At 41.7% G+C, this 16126-nt stretch overlaps 1 protein-coding gene across 1 annotated transcript; it reads left to right on the forward strand.

The window, feature by feature from the left end:
• The first annotated feature begins 1630 nt into the window (after positions 1-1630).
• LOC121552386 (adenylate kinase 7-like) lies at positions 1631-11295 on the forward strand. The gene is made up of 18 exons (XM_045211183.1): positions 1631-1744; positions 1847-2005; positions 6175-6289; positions 6841-6935; positions 7033-7143; positions 7236-7319; positions 7415-7503; positions 7632-7722; positions 7859-7936; positions 8133-8282; positions 8566-8694; positions 8942-9047; positions 9286-9414; positions 9558-9623; positions 9708-9905; positions 10100-10320; positions 10651-10809; positions 11186-11295. The coding sequence occupies exons 1-18, from the start codon at positions 1658-1660 to the stop codon at positions 11219-11221; spliced, it is 2103 nt and encodes a 700-aa protein (XP_045067118.1). The 5' UTR covers positions 1631-1657; the 3' UTR covers positions 11222-11295.
• The last annotated feature ends 4831 nt before the right edge of the window (positions 11296-16126 follow it).

A 16126-nucleotide genomic window follows, 5' to 3' on the forward strand; every position in this document is an offset into this window, starting at 1 on the left:
GGGATAACCCCTGGAGCCTTCACTCACTCCCTACTTCCCTTTTCCCTTAAGTTTAAATAAACTTTCTGGTGTGACGCAATTGTGGTCCTCTTGTCGTCTGTCTGAACCGTGACACCATTGGCCTCATGGTGAAATCCCTGAGCGGTTTCCTTCTTCTCCAGCAACTCTTAGGAAGGACGCCTGTATCTTTGTAGTGACCACATGTATTGATACACCATCCAAAGTGTAATTAATAACTTCACCATGCTCAAAGGATATTCAATGTCTGCTTTTGGGCTCAACTGAGGGACCTTACAGATAATTGTATGAGCGGTACAGAGATTAAGTATTCATTCAAAAATCATGTTAAACACTAGTCCATGCAACTTATTATGTGACTTGTTAAGCACATTTTTGTCTCAATTGTCTCAAGACTTAAAATCCTTCTTTAACCTGTTTCCTTCCCTTCATCTATACTGATTGAAATTGATTTAACAGGTGACATCAATAAGGGTTCGTAGCTTTCACCTGGTCAGTCTATGTTATGGAAATGTCAGTCTATGTCATGGAAATGTCAGTCTATGTAATGGAAATGTCAGTCTATGTCGTGGAAATGTCAGTCTATGTCATGGAAAATACCCTCAAATTAAAGCTGATAGTCTATACTTTAACGTCATAGTATCATTTCAAATCCAAAGTGCTGAAGTACAGAGCCAAAACAACAACAAAAAATGTCACTCTCCCAATGCTTTTGGAGCTCACTGTATAATAGCCTACAGTCACCTGTCCTATTGTGAATTGCATTAATATCAACACTATTCGTAACAGAGTAGTTTAAAAGACTAGTTGTGGAGGGTTTTGGAGGAAGACCCTGAATAGTCGAGGAAGACTTACTGTAAATCACCAAACAATCAACCCCCTTCCCACAGAGGAAGCGAACTGATTAAGGCATTTATCATTCACATGACAGGACACAACAGAGAGTTACTAGGTAGAAGTCATGAGGAGAGTTTTATTATGTGACTCACAAAAATAGCAAATATTTTACACCACAACTGGAGAACAAGTGCTATCTTCTGCCAAAATACCCTGTGTAAAAAGTTTACATTTAGGATTAGTTTTATACTATCCCAGGTATTCCTTAAAGAGGTAGGGTTTCAAGTGTCTCCGGAAGTGGTGAGTGACTCCGCTGTCCTGGCGTCGTGAGGGAGGTTGTTCCACCATTGGGGTGCCAGAGCAGCGAACAGTTTTGACTGGGCTGAGCATTTATGCATTAACATTTATTCCAAGTAGGGAAAGGATGGTGGGGTTGAAAAGTAATAAAGGGGAGTATATATATAAAAAATAAAAATAAACATGGGGATTGGAAGTGATGCAGACAATTACATTGATAGAAGATACAATCTATCTGCAATATTAAGCTGATCCATTCCCCCAAAAAAAAAAAAAAAACATTTATCCATTGCATTTGTTATATTATGAAATGTGCATTGAACTAACTGCATGAAGTCTTTCTTATCTCTATTTTATAATTTTTATTTTATTTACCGGTATCTGAGCAAGATGCTTCTGGTGCTCAGTCATTGCTCATTGCTCACGTTTGCAAATGCACTTATTTCATTGGCTGAGGCGATGTTAGCAACCGCAAAGCGTACATCTTTCCCCAGCAACGGGAAACATGGCGGACGAAAAGAAAGAAAGTTACCGAACTAAACGAGTTTTCGTCAACAATATTGAACAATATTCATCTAAATGTATCGCAAAGGTAAAGTAGCAAAAATATCTTTGTATCGGCGTTTGATGTGGTGAAATATTACATAATGTAGCTGACAATGTTTTTGTTTACACTTTTTGCGACTGTGTATAGTTTCTGTCAACCTGCATAGTTGGCGGCTCCTTGGAGGAGGCAGAAGAGGATGGTCCCCCTGCGGATGAGCTTACACTGCAAGATGGGACTTTTCAAATTGTTGGAACTATCTCTAACAACGAGGGGGAAAACCCCAGTTTTGCATTAGAATGTTATACAGTGAGTATACTTAATAACCCACTATAAACTAGGTGGTTCGAGCCCTGAATGCTGATTGTCACGGGTATGACAAAACATTTATTTTTAAACATTTATTTTTAAACTGCTCTTATTATGTTGGTAACCAGTTTACAATAGCAATAAGGCACCTCAGGGGTTTGTGGTATATGGCCTTCGGAAAGTATTCAGACCCCTTGACGTTTCCACATTTTGTTAGGTTGGAGCCTTATTCTACCGCATAATGACAAACAAAAGCAGGTTTTTATAAACGTTTGCTAATTTATAAAAAAAAAAAATTATAATGGAAATATCACATTTACATAAGTATTCAGACCCTTTACTCAGTACTATGTTGGAGCACCTTTGGCAGCGATTACAGCCTCAAGTCTTCTTGGGTATGACGCTACAAGCCTGTCACACCTGTATTTGGGGATTTTCTCCCATTCTTCTCATCAGATCCTCTCAAGCTCTGTCAGGTTGGATGGGGAGCGTTGCTGCCCAGCTATTTTCAGGTCTCTTCAGAGATGTTCGATCGGGTTCAAGTCCGGGCTCTGGCTTGGCCACTCGACATTCAGAGACATGCCCCAAAACCACTCTTGGCTTAGGGTTGTTGTCCTGTTGGAAGGTGAACCTTCACCCAAGTCTGAGGTCCTGAACGCTCTGGAGCAGGTTTTCATCAAGGATCTCTCTGTACTTTGCTTTGTTCATCTTTCCCTCGATCCTGACTAGTCTCCCAGTCCCTGCCGCTGAAAAACATCCCCACAGCATGATGCTGCCACCACCATGCTTCACCGTAGGGATGGTGCCAGGTTTCCTCCAGACGTGACGCTTGGCATTCAGGCCAAATAATTACATCTTTGTTTCATCAGACCAGAGAATCTTGTTTCTCATGGTCTGAGAGTCCTTTAGGTGCCTTTTGGCAAACTCCAAGTGGGCTGTCATGTGCCTTTTACTGATGAGTGGCTTCTGTCTGGCCACTCTACCATAAAGGCCTGAATTGTGGAGCGCTGCAGAGAATGATGGAGGCCACTGTGTTCTTGGGACCTTCAATGCTGCAGAAATTTTTTGGTACCCTTCCCCCAGATCTGTGACTCGACACAATCCTGTCTCGGAGCTCTACGGACAATCCAGGCACTCCGCATTGTGTTATGCTTAAGAACAGCCCTTAGCTGTGGTATATTGGCCATATACCACACCCCCTTGGGCCTTATTTCTTAAATATACAATATAACTAAGTAAATGGCGCCGGAGGAGATGGCTGCCGTTTTACGGGCTCCTAACCAATTGTGCTATTGTGTGTGTTTTTTCGCGTTATTTGTAACTTATTTTGTACGTAATCTTTCTGCCACCGTCTCTTATGACCGAAAAGAGCTTCTGGATATCAGGACAGCGATTACTTACCTCGTACTGGATGAAAACAAATTATTTAACGAGTCAGACGTGAAGGATTTACTTCAGACACCTGACAAGGCCCAAATCCCCGCCATTCGGAGACAGAGATATCGGGAACGTAGGTCAGGGATCTTGTAAGGATCCGACGGCGAGTGGGTAATTTGCCTCTACCATGTCCTATTAGCCAACGTACAATCATTGGATAACAAAATAGACGAGCTACGATCACAAATATCCTACCAACGGGACATTAAAAACTGTAATATCTTACGTTTCACCGAGTCGTGGCTGAACGACGACATGGATAACATAATGATGGTGGGGTTTACGCTGCATAGGGAAGATGGAACAGCCACCTCCGGTAAGACAAGGGGTGGCGGTCTGTGCATATTTGTAAACAACAGCTGGTGCACAACATCTAATATTAAGGATGTCTCGAGGCTTTGCTCGCCTGAGGTAGAGTATCTCATGAAAAGCTGTAGACCACACTATTTACCAAGAGAGTTTTCATCTATATTTTTCGTAGCTGTCTATTTACCACCACAAACCGATGCTGGTACTAAGACCGCACTCAATGAGCTGTATAAGGCCATAAGCAAACAGGAAAACGCTCATCCAGAGGCGGCGCTCCTAGTGGCCAGGGACTTTAATGCAGGGAAACTTAAATCCATTTTAACTAATTTCTACCAGCATGTTAAATGTGCAACCAGAGGAAAAAAAACTCTAGACCACCTTTACTCCACACACAGAGACGCATACAAAGCTCTCCCTCGCCCTCCATTTGGCAAATATGACCATAATTCTATCCTCCTGATTCCTGCTTACAAAATCTAAAGCAGGAAGCACCAGTGACTCGGTCAATAAAGAAGTGGTCAGATGACGCAGATGCTAAGCTACAGGACTGTTTTGCTAGCACAGACTGGAATATGTTCCAGGATTCTTCCGATGGCATTAAGGAGTACACCACATCAGTCACTGGCTTCATCAATAAGTGCATCAATGACGTCGTCCCCACAGTGACCGTACGTACATACCCCAACCAGAAGCAATGGATTACAGGCAACATCTGCACTGAGCTAAAGGGTAGAGCTGCCGCTTTCAAGGAGCGGGACTCTAACCTGGACACTTATAAGAAATCCCGCTATACCCTCCGACGAACCATCAAACAGGCAAAGCGTAAATACAGAACTAAGATTGAATCGTACTACACTGGCTCCGACGCTCGTCGGATGTGGCCGGGCTTGCAAACTATTACAGACTACAAAGGGAATCACAGCCACAAGCTGCCCAGTGACACGAGCCGACCAGACGAGCTAAATTACTTCTATATTCGCTTTGAGGCAAGCAACACTGAAGCATGCATGAGAGCACCAGCTGTTCCGGACGACTGTGTGATCACGCTCTCCGTAGCCGATGTGAGTAAGACTTTTAAACAGGTCAACATTCACAAGGCCGCAGGGCCAGACAGATTACCAGGACATGCGCTGTACTCCGAGCATGCACTGACCAACTGGCAAGTGTCTTCACTGACATTTTCAACCTGTCTCTGACTGAGTCTGTAATACCAACATGTTTCAAGCAGACCACCATAGTCCCTGTGCTCAAGAACATTAAGGTAACCTGCCTAAATGACTACAGACCCCTAGCACTCACGTCTGTAGCCATGAAGTGCTTTGAAAGGCTGGTCACCAACAAACTATCATGGTCCAAACATGTTCATTTACGTCATTTAGCAGACGCTCTGATCCAGAGCGACTTACAGTAAGTGAGTGCATAATTTTTTTTTTTTCATTTTTTTTTTCATACTGGCCCCCGTGGGAAACGAACCCACAACCCTGGCGTTGCAAACGCCATGCTCTACCAACTGAGCTACATCCCTGCCGGCCATTCCCTCCCCTACTCTGGACGACGCTGGGCCAATTGTGCGCCTCCCCATGGGTCTCCCGGTCGCGGCCGGCTATGACAGAGCCTGGATTCGAACCAGGATCTCTAGTGGCACAGCTTGCACTGCCTTAGACCACTGCGCCACTCGGGAGGCATCATCTATCAGCTATCAGCTACACATCAAGACAGTCGGGAAGAGGACACGACAAAGCCTATTCCCCCTCAGAAGACTGAAAAGATTTGGCATGGGTTCTACAGCTGCACGATCGAGAGCATCCTGACTGGTTGCATCACTGCCTGGTATGGCAACTGCTCGGCCTCCGACCGCAAGGCGCTAAAGAGGGTAGTGCATACGGCCCAGTACATCACTGGGGCCAAGCTTCCTGCCATCCAGGACCTCTATACCAGGCGGTGTCAGAGGAAGGCCCTAGAAATTGTCAAAGACTCCAGCCACCCAAGTCATAGACTGTTCTCTCTGCTACCGCACGGCAAGCGGTACCGGAGCGCAAAGTCTAGGTCCAAAATGCTTCTTAACAGCTTCTACTCCCAAGCCATAAGACTCCTGAACAGCTAATCAAATGGCTACCTGGACTATTTGCATCCCCCCCCCCCCCTCGCTGCTGTTAATTTACTGCTGCTCTTTAATTATTTCTTCGTTTTTTTTTTTTTTTTCATCTATTTTTTACTTAACAGTTATTTTTCTTAAAACTGCATTGTTGGTTAAGGGCTTGTAAGCATTTCACTGTAAGGTCTACACCTGTTGTATTCGGCGCATGTGGCAAATACAATTTGATTTGATTTGATATAACAAAACACTTAATCATTCAGCACTATGCAAAGGCATGCAATTTTCATCTACGCCTGTCATTGACATCTTTCCATTTCCATTCCAGTCACAGAACCGAGATCAGCTCCTGCCAAGGCTATTGGAATGTGATGTGGTGGTTTACAATATCTCCGAAAATGCAACAGCAGAGCTGATAGATGAGGCAACTTGGGCCATTTCAGGTGGGCTATGGACCAGTGTTGGATGAAACCGTCATGATACATTCACTCTCAGATAGGGCTGTCAGAGTTAATCAGTTAACTTTTTGCAATTTTAGTGCACTAATTCTTTTTTATTGTGATTAAGCACATTGTCTGAAGGCGTTGAAAATACACTGGAAAAATCCAAAATACATAATCTATACAGCTAAAAACAACAATGCAATGTCAAAACAAGTTGACATTGAGGTTAAAAGTGAGCTTTATCAATTTGCCGGATTTTACAAACCATTACTTTGGACAAGATAAAGATGTCAATATTCTTGTAATGTATTTTTGTATTTTTTAAAAATCTTAAATTACAGCTCAATTTGAGCAAATTCAGAATGTGATTAATTGTGATTAATCACAGCAATTCCTGCGATTAACTAGATGTTATTTTTGACGTTTGACAGCCCTACTCAGACTGTCATATTGTCTCACTGGACCTTTTTGAGTTACTTTGCATATACTGCATGGCCTCTAGCCTACTGCACCTACAGTAAGATGATGCCTCCTCTTCCTTTATGCTACAGCTCTTCACTCAGATATTGAGAGTTTTGCGTCTCAGAAGGTATTCATTTTGATATCGTCAGTCATGACCTGGGCAATGAGCAAGCCAGCCGATCCTGTAAGTTTCTATTCCAATTCTTATGTAGCCTAATCACTATATAATGAATGTGTCAATTCACTTTTCTGAATATTCCTCATATCTTTTCTGTCCTTAGAATGACCCAGAGATTCCTCTGACAGAGGACGACTACAGGAGGAAAAGACATCATCCTAACTTCAAGGAGCACGCCAACGCAGAGAAAACGGTGCTCAAGCTGGGCAAAACTGTAAGTGTACTGGGCAGGGCAAATGTCAGCAACAACAAAAACAACAACAAAAACAACGGCAAAAACAACAACTCTTTTTATTGGCCATCCAGAAAAAGTCCAAGCTGTCCAGTTATGTTGTGGCAGCAGGTGTTCAGTATGGAATGGGAGAAAACCTCCTCCACTACTTCTTCAAGGTACATCTGAACTAATTAACTGAGACATTATTATTCTATGAAGGCTTCGATGGATGTTTTCTATCTCACTCTTTCCTCTGGCTCCAATCCTCAAGGCGTCTTGGTTGGGGGAGATTGCAAGAGTTCCTGTTTTTGGGCCTGGCACAAATGTTATCCCTACCATTCATGTCAACGACCTTGCAGGGTTTTGTATTTTTCAATGTGTCCATTCCATTGTCTTGATGTTCTATTATTGCTTATTTAAGGGTATCTGCCAGAGTTTGGGTAAAAATAAATACTAATTCTGTAATATTGTCTACTTCTGTCTACAAGGGTTATTCAGAATGTAATCGACCACAAGCCAAAGATACATTATTTCATCGCTGTGGATGATTCCAATAACACGTTTGAGGATATTGTGAAGGTAAATAGGTTAAGCCAGACAGACATCTTGTTGATCATTTCAAGTTTATTGGTAAAGTTGTTGCATTTCTTTCTTTTTAAATAGATTTGTAGATCTACAAAATGGTTGGTGTTGTTTTCTGTATCCCCCCTGCTAGATAATAAGCTTTGTGCTCGGTCCAGGGAAGATCAAGAAAGTCCCCAAGGAGGAGGCCTACCTCACCAATGCTCTGACGGTCTGTCTGTTTTGATCCCCCATCTCAGGTTAAGGAAAGCTAATTCAGAAATGACCGTTGTCAGTTGGAGCATATCTTCACTAGCCTGGTCCCAGATCTGTCTGTGCAGTCTTGGTTGACCAATGGGAAATTGGCATAACAGCAGTAGGTCCGGGTCTGGTCAATGTTGGAGCATCAATTTCACCTTGTTTTCCAGAACGCTGATGTGGATCACCTGAGTGTCAACCTGCGGATAGAGCCAATCTTTCTGAAGGAAACCTTCAACCTTCACTGGGTGTCGGAGGCTGGCATCATTGATAACATCAACGGCGTGGTGGAGGAATACAAACTGTTGAGACTACTACTGGTGAGGGACCAGACCTACTACTGTATGTTTACCTCTTCTGTTCTTAGCTAGGGTCTGAATGGATTTTCCCAGCACCAATTTAGAATGTGAACGTGCGTATTGTCTCTTATTGGAAGGAAAGCTTCGTTACACGGCAATACAGAGAATGTGTACCATGTTTAGGTTTATAGATAGATTATAGATTATAGATAGTGTCATTATATTATTTTCTATGATATTATATACTCATATTCAAGCCATAAATGGTTAAAATATTTAACATGCTCTTTTGTTTTCCCATCAGCCCATCAGAATCTGTCTCTTGGGTCCTCCAGCGGTGGGGAAGAGCACTGTGGCAGAGACACTGTGTAAACATTACAAACTGCACCACATCAAGCTCCAAGAGGTCATTGATGAGAAGATGCAACATCTGGTCAGTAAAAGCAAAGGCATTACGCTTGTATAGCACTTCATATTTATTCTCTCTTGTAAAAAAGGAAATACCTCCCCCTTGTGGTAGTTCAAAAGAAATGCACCCCTGTTATTTTCTGATATTACAGGTCTCTCTGTACTATACACTTACACTCTACAGTATCAATAGGTGTGTGAACCATTTTGTAAAACAATATCTTACAATATATTAATTAAGGTATTCATTTGAGTTGCTCATTATATGTCAGGAGGAGGCTGTGAATGGGGCTGAGCAGGAGGGAGAGAGTGAAGAGGCGGTCAGTAACGCTCAGGACCAACTGGACTCTCTGAAGGACAGCATGGAGCAAAATGAAGGTGTGTTAATATTCCACAGTTGTTCCTGAAAGCTTGTTTGTAGATGTCATTTAGACTCTGCCCCTCATCTCTATCAGTTATTCCTGAAAGCTTGTTTGTAGATGTCATTTAGACTCCGCCCCTCATCTCTATCATTTGTTCGATTTCCTATTATGAAGATGTTTCTTTTGTTACATTGTTTTCAAAAATTTCTGAAACAGTGTTAGTGATTTCATAAATGTCATCATTATTCTTGCAGGTCGCCTGAGCGACAGGCTTGTTTACCGTATCATGCGTGATAAGCTGAACTCAACGCCTTGCAGGAACCATGGCTTCGTCCTCGACGGCTTCCCCAAGTCCTACGATCAGGCCAAGGAGATCTTCTATGGTTAACATAAATCATATTAACATTATTTACAATTGAAACATTGAAGATATTGCAAAATAACCTTTTCATTGGAACTATTGTTTCCAAACTCCACACTGACCGTTGTCATCCTGCTTGGTCTCTTAAACACGGATGTTTTCCAGATGAAGACATGGAACCGGATTATCCCAGGTCCAAAATGCCTGCCTACAACAAGAAGATCATTCCTGGTAAGTAATTGTTAATATATATGTTACACTGAATTGCACAGTATTGCAGGGCAATTATTGATCCCCCGTCTGTCTGTTTTGCAGAGTTCATTTTCTCCCTGGAGGCATCTGATGACTTCTTAAAGGAGCGGGTGCAGAACCTACCTGAGAGTGTGGCAGAGAAGATGCGCTACTCTAAAGACGAGTACCTTAGCCGGCTGAAGAAATATAGAAAAGCCAACGTGGAAGATGAAACGGTTCTGAACTACTTTGACGAGCTGGAGATTCACCCAGAGCACATTGGTAAGGCCGAAAAACTGGAGATACTGATTTACCAAAAGAGAATAATGCGATGGATAAGGTCATTTTGAAACCCTAATATTGAACTTAATTATCAGAACCGGTGTATAGTAATTGTAGTAAATAGTGATTGAATAGAACTTAACGCATTGAGAGGAAGTCTGTCAGTCTTTCATAGTCTGATGTCTGTCTGTCAGAGGTGAACAATGCCGTGGACCCTGAATATGGTGCTGTGATGGAGAAGATCACCAGGCTGGTGGGGCATCCCAGGAACTACGGACCCACCCCTGAGGAGAGAGAGGAGATGGAGAGGAAGTCCGCAGAGGAGACAGCACAGCGCCTGGTACTGGAGACAGCAGACTGGAAGAGGAGGGAGGCTGAGACCGCTGCCAAGATGGCCGCACGGCTAGAGGAGTGGGTAAGAGAAGGGCTGCATCAGAAGTAGTATGCCATAATGTGAATAGGGTGCCATTACAGGAAACATCTCTCTCACATTACTCATTGAGATTTGATTCCATTTTGGAATCCTTATAGGCTCATCTCCATATTGCTTACCCCTATCCAGTCCTCTCAGATCTATAAACTCTTAAAACCACTCTTTGTATACCATGGAAGAGTGGGCCACCAGCAACAACGTAAACCATGGAGCTGTAGTTTTTGTTTAGCGGAGTTGTACGTACGTTGTGTTGTGTGTGTGTGTGTGTGTGTGTGTGTGTGTGTGTGTGTGTGTGTGTGTGTGTGTCTCTAGAACCGTCACGTGACTGAGGTGAAGAGGCAGGAGCATGAGCTGCTGGTGGCTCGCTCCGCCCCCTTGAGGAACTACCTGATGAGTTACGTAATGCCCTCTCTCACCGAGGGCATGATGGAGTGCTGCAAGGCCAAGCCAGACGACCCGGTAGACTTCCTGGTAATGTTATTATTCCATTTGTTTAGATATAATTTTTTTAAATAAACTTTATTAATCCCACAAAGACAAATCCGACTTGTCACCAGCAAGGGACATACAGAAACAATATACTGTACACGCATACATCAGAGACCAGTAGACAGAGCACTGATGAGTGAAATAACATAGACCCATGTCTTCCATAGAAGCAAATGGATTCAATAGGGTAGTAGCCTACTTCTACTCTTCAATTATATAGGTTGGCACTTCAAGAATAAATGAATGTGGATTGTTGTCAGGTACCGAAGTAGCTAGGCCTACAGTAAAGAAGCGTTTTCAACCGAATTGTCCTTTTTTGTTTCTTCTAAATACTACATTTTGTGTTTATCTATTTCAGGCTGAATATCTCCTCCGGAACAATTCACAAGATTAGTTTGATGTGGTTAACACCTTCCAAACGTCTGAGACCTTGTTCGACTGGTATTATAAATGTTCTGCGTTGATCAAGTCTGCCTTGTTTATTTTCCCCGCAATAAATAATCAAATCTATTCCTCTATTTGGAGGAATTATTGTAAAGATAATTTTATGAATATAATGATTTTCAACAAAATAAATGCTACATTTATATTCTGAAGAAAATGTGTGTGCTTGCCTCAGCTACACCCACCCTAGCATGTGATGTCATCCAATTACAAACCCACAGCCAATTGGCACAGCGGCTGAATTTCAAAAACAAGCGTGAAAACAGAGCTCGTGATTTGCTGAACAAGAAGCTGTGGTGTCCGAGACAACGATGCTGATTATGCTGTGATGATAGGAAATCCGCTGACGCTGTACTTTGATTATAAAGGTTTATTTGTATCAAAAGAGTTCAGCGTCAATTTACAGACATCTGCAGATATCTGGAGAATAACCGGACCCAAATCTTTGATATGTTATTCCTCCCCGTCCTTTGTTCAAAACATGGTATTTATCCTATGTAACATAAGATGGGTGGTTTTTTGACAGACCAATCCCTGGCCTCCACATATCTCCAAATGTCCTCTATTCCAAGAAGCCTATGTAGTAATGCTTTCCAGATGTTTCAGCAAAGCAGAGTAAAGTTCATCTATTACACCATTTGCAAATGTCAGCAAAATCATAGACCTTCAGACACTACAAAGCTCAACCGATTAAAACTCACAAATAAACATCCTAAATGTAAGGCCAGACACCACAGGCTGAAGTTTTTGCATCTATCTATCAATTTAGAGATTTGTTGGTATTTTGGTCTTTTAATATTAGTATTTTCACAAACTAAACATAAACATTTCAAAAACCTGATGAAAAAATATATTTTCTTTAACTGATCATACTACCTTAATTTTTATTAATTTTAACCACTTTTAAATGGAATTATATCAATAATTTCAAAGCTCACTACTATAATTTCAAAGCCCTCTGTAGCTCAGTTGGTAGAGCATGGCATTTGCAACGCCAGGGTGGTGGGTTCGATCCCCACGGGGGGCCAGTATGAGAAAAGTATGAAAATGTATACACTCGCTAACTGTAAGTCGCTCTGGATAAGAGCGTCTGCTAAATGACAAAAATGTAAAAATGTAATTGATTTCCCCATAATTTAAAATCCCATTTCATAGAGAATGTTACAAACTGGACTATATTTAGTAATTGACTTTGAAGAGATGGTGATTGGGTCTAAGTAGGTGTTTAGTAGTCTTAAGTTCAGTGTACTTGTCCGACTCTTCCCACATGCCACCACATTTTTCTCAACATCAGAAGCATCAGCATTCACCTAATTGTGTGTGGTTATGCTTAGATATATTCTCCAGACTTGTTGATATGTTATAAATGTTTTATTCTAGATATCATTTTCTTTGGAAAAATGTGCCAAAAATGTGTAATTAGTATTTTAATCTGCTTTGGAAAAGTCAGGTCCTGGAGTGTGTTAACAAAATGAAAACATCCAGTGTCCAGAAAAATTGATGTGCTTGATATGCAAATATGCACATATAATGAGACATCACCTAATTTGCATATTTGCATAAAATATTTCTGGGGGGGAAATATTTTTAAAAGTATTACAGTTGTGTCTACATTCAACTGGTAAAAGTTGATTGTGATATGATTAAGATAAAACAAATCCCTATTAGGGTGTGGTGAACACTGAACAGCGCTTAACTTTCTCTGTTCATGTCCTCCCCATTGAGTAGTAGACTGTATGTATCAAGGTGACATCTAGATGGTTATCAATATTAGTTATTTCTTGTGTAGGCTGCTATCCTACTTGAAATAAAATCATGTGAGAGAAAAAAATGGCTATGTAGCTACCGCCTGCGACACGACCATGATACCCAGTAGGAAGCACTTCAAGTTGGCACTCGGCAGACACAACACTGGAGCACTGGTGGCCTGCTATTGACCTACTATCGACTTACTATTGACTTACTATCGACTCGTAGTGCAGCCCAACCAGCCACGCAAAACAGTCTTGAGTGGCAACAAATCTGCACAATTATCTGATTCACTTTACAAACACCCACTCCTTTCGACACACCCACTCCTTTCGACACACCCACTCCTTTCGACACACCCACTCTTTTCGACACACCCACTCCTTTCGACACACCCACTCCTTTCGACACACCCACTCCTTTCGACACACCCACTCTTTTCGACACACCCACTCCTTTCAACACACCCACTCGCCCATACTCCGGGCGCCATATTGGGCTGCAGCTACACATACTTGCCTTTGGGTGGTGGACTATTCTTGATACACATGGGAAACTGTTGAGTGTGAAAAACCCAGGAGCGTTGCAGTTCTTGACACACTCAAACCGGTGCGCCTGGCACCAACTACCATACCCCGTTCAAAGGCATTTAAATATTTTGTCTTGCCCATTCATCCTCTGAATGGCACACACACAATCTATGTCTCAATTGTCTCAAGACTTAAAATCCTTCTTTAACCTGTTTCCTTCCCTTCATCTATACTGATTGAAATGGATTTAACAGGTGACATCAATAAGGGTTCGTAGCTTTCACCTGGTCAGTCTATGTCATGGAAATGTCAGTCTATGTAATGGAAATGTCAGTCTATGTCGTGGAAATGTCAGTCTATGTCATGGAAATGTCAGTCTATGTCATGGAAATGTCAGTCTATGTCATGGAAATGTCAGTCTATGTCATGGAAATGTCAGTCTATGTCATGGAAATGTCAGTCTGTCGTGGAAATGTCAGTCTACGTCGTGGAAATGTCAGTCTATGTCGTGGAAATGTCAGTCTATGTCGTGGAAATGTCAGTCTATGTCGTGGAAATGTCAGTCTATGTCGTGGAAATGTCAGTCTATGTCGTCCTAATGTTTTGTACACAGTGTATATTTATTTGGCCTTGTGTTTTAGGTTATTGTCCTGTTGAAAGATTAATTTGTCTCCCAGTGTCTGTTGGAATGCAGACTGAACCAGGTTTTCCTCTGGGATTTTGCCTGTGGTTAGCTCTAATCCAATTACTTTTATCCCCCAAAACCTCCCTAGTCCTTGCCGATGACAAGCATACACATAACATGATGCAGCCACCACCATGCTTGACAATATGAAGAGTGGTACTCAGTGATGTGTTGTGTTGGATTTTCCCCAAAGATAACACTTTTTAATCAGGACATAAAGTTCCTTTCTTTGCCACATTTTATGCAGTTTTATTTTAGTGCCTCATTATACACAGGATGCATGTTTTGGAATATTTTTATTCTGTACAGGCTACCTTCTTTTCACTCTGTCATTTAGGTTAGTATTGTGGATTAACTACAAAGTTGTTCATCCATTCTCAGTTTTCTCCTATCACAGCCATTAAACTCTGTAACTATTTTAAAGTCACCATTGGCCTCATGGTGAAATCCCTGAGCGGTTTCCTTCTTCTCCAGCAACTCTTAGGAAGGACGCCTGTATCTTTGTAGTGACCACATGTATTGATACACCATCCAAAGTGTAATTAATAACTTCACCATGCTCAAAGGATATTCAATGTCTGCTTTTGGGCTCAACTGAGGGACCTTACAGATAATTGTATGAGCGGTACAGAGATTAAGTATTCATTCAAAAATCATGTTAAACACTAGTCCATGCAACTTATTATGTGACTTGTTAAGCACATTTTTACTCCTGAACTTATTTATGCTTACCATAAGAAAGGGGTTGAATAATTATTGACCCAAGACATTTCAGCTTTTCATTTTTTTATTAATTTGTTAACAAAAATAAAAAATAAAAATAATTCCACGATGACATTATGGGGTATTGACTAAAAAATCTCAATTTAATCCATTTTAAATTCAGGCTGTAACACAACAAAATGAGGAAAAAGTCAAGGGGTTTGAAAACTTTCTGAAGGCACCGTAGTAGGTCTATGAATGTATGTTATAAATGTGGATCACATGTAGGCCTATGTAATTAGATCGTAAGGGTGTAAGGATAAATATGTATTTAAACTCCTAAATAGTAATCCACCCAAAACAGTAAACATGTATTGATAATAACCAATGATAGGTGGCGACATCAACCATTTAGGAGCAACTGCAGAAATGTCCAATCGACTGCAGTTGAAAGTTCATGACCTTTGATCACATGGTTATTGTAAAGGTCATGCAGTCCACATGTAGTTGCAAGTCAGACAATTTTTATACCCATATTCAGCGGTGAAAGTATAATTAATTTCTTCCCGGTATGGGACCTCCTATATAAAGTGGGGAGAACAAGTATTTGATACACTGCCGATTTTGCAGGTTTTCCTACTTACAAAGCATGTAGAGGTCTGTACTTTTTATCATAGGTACACTTCAACTGTGAAAGACAGAAAATCACATTGTATGATTTTTAAGTAATTAATTTGCATTTTATTGCATGACATAAGTATTTGATACATCAGAAAAGCAGAACTTAATATTTGGTACAGAAACCTTTGTTTGCAATTACAGAGATCATACGTTTCCTGTAGGTCTTGACCAGGTTTGCACACACTGCAGCAGGGATTTTGGCCCACTCCTCCATACAGACCTTCTCCAGATCCTTCAGGTTTCGGGGCTGTCGCTGGGCAATACGGACTTTCAGCTCCCTCCAAAGATGTTCTATTGGGTTCAGGTCTGGAGACTGGCTAGGCCACTCCAGGACCTTGAGATGCTTCTTACGGAGCCACTCCTTAGTTGCCCCGGCTGTGTGTTTCGGGTCGTTGTCATGCTGGAAGACTCAGCCACGACCCATCTTCAATGCTCTTACTGAGGGAAGGAGGTTGTTGGCCAAGATCTTGCGATACATGGCCCCATCCATCCTCCCCTCAATACGGTG

The sequence above is a fragment of the Coregonus clupeaformis genome, chromosome 36 (genome assembly GCF_020615455.1).
Source record: "Coregonus clupeaformis isolate EN_2021a chromosome 36, ASM2061545v1, whole genome shotgun sequence".
NCBI lineage: Eukaryota > Metazoa > Chordata > Actinopteri > Salmoniformes > Salmonidae > Coregonus > Coregonus clupeaformis.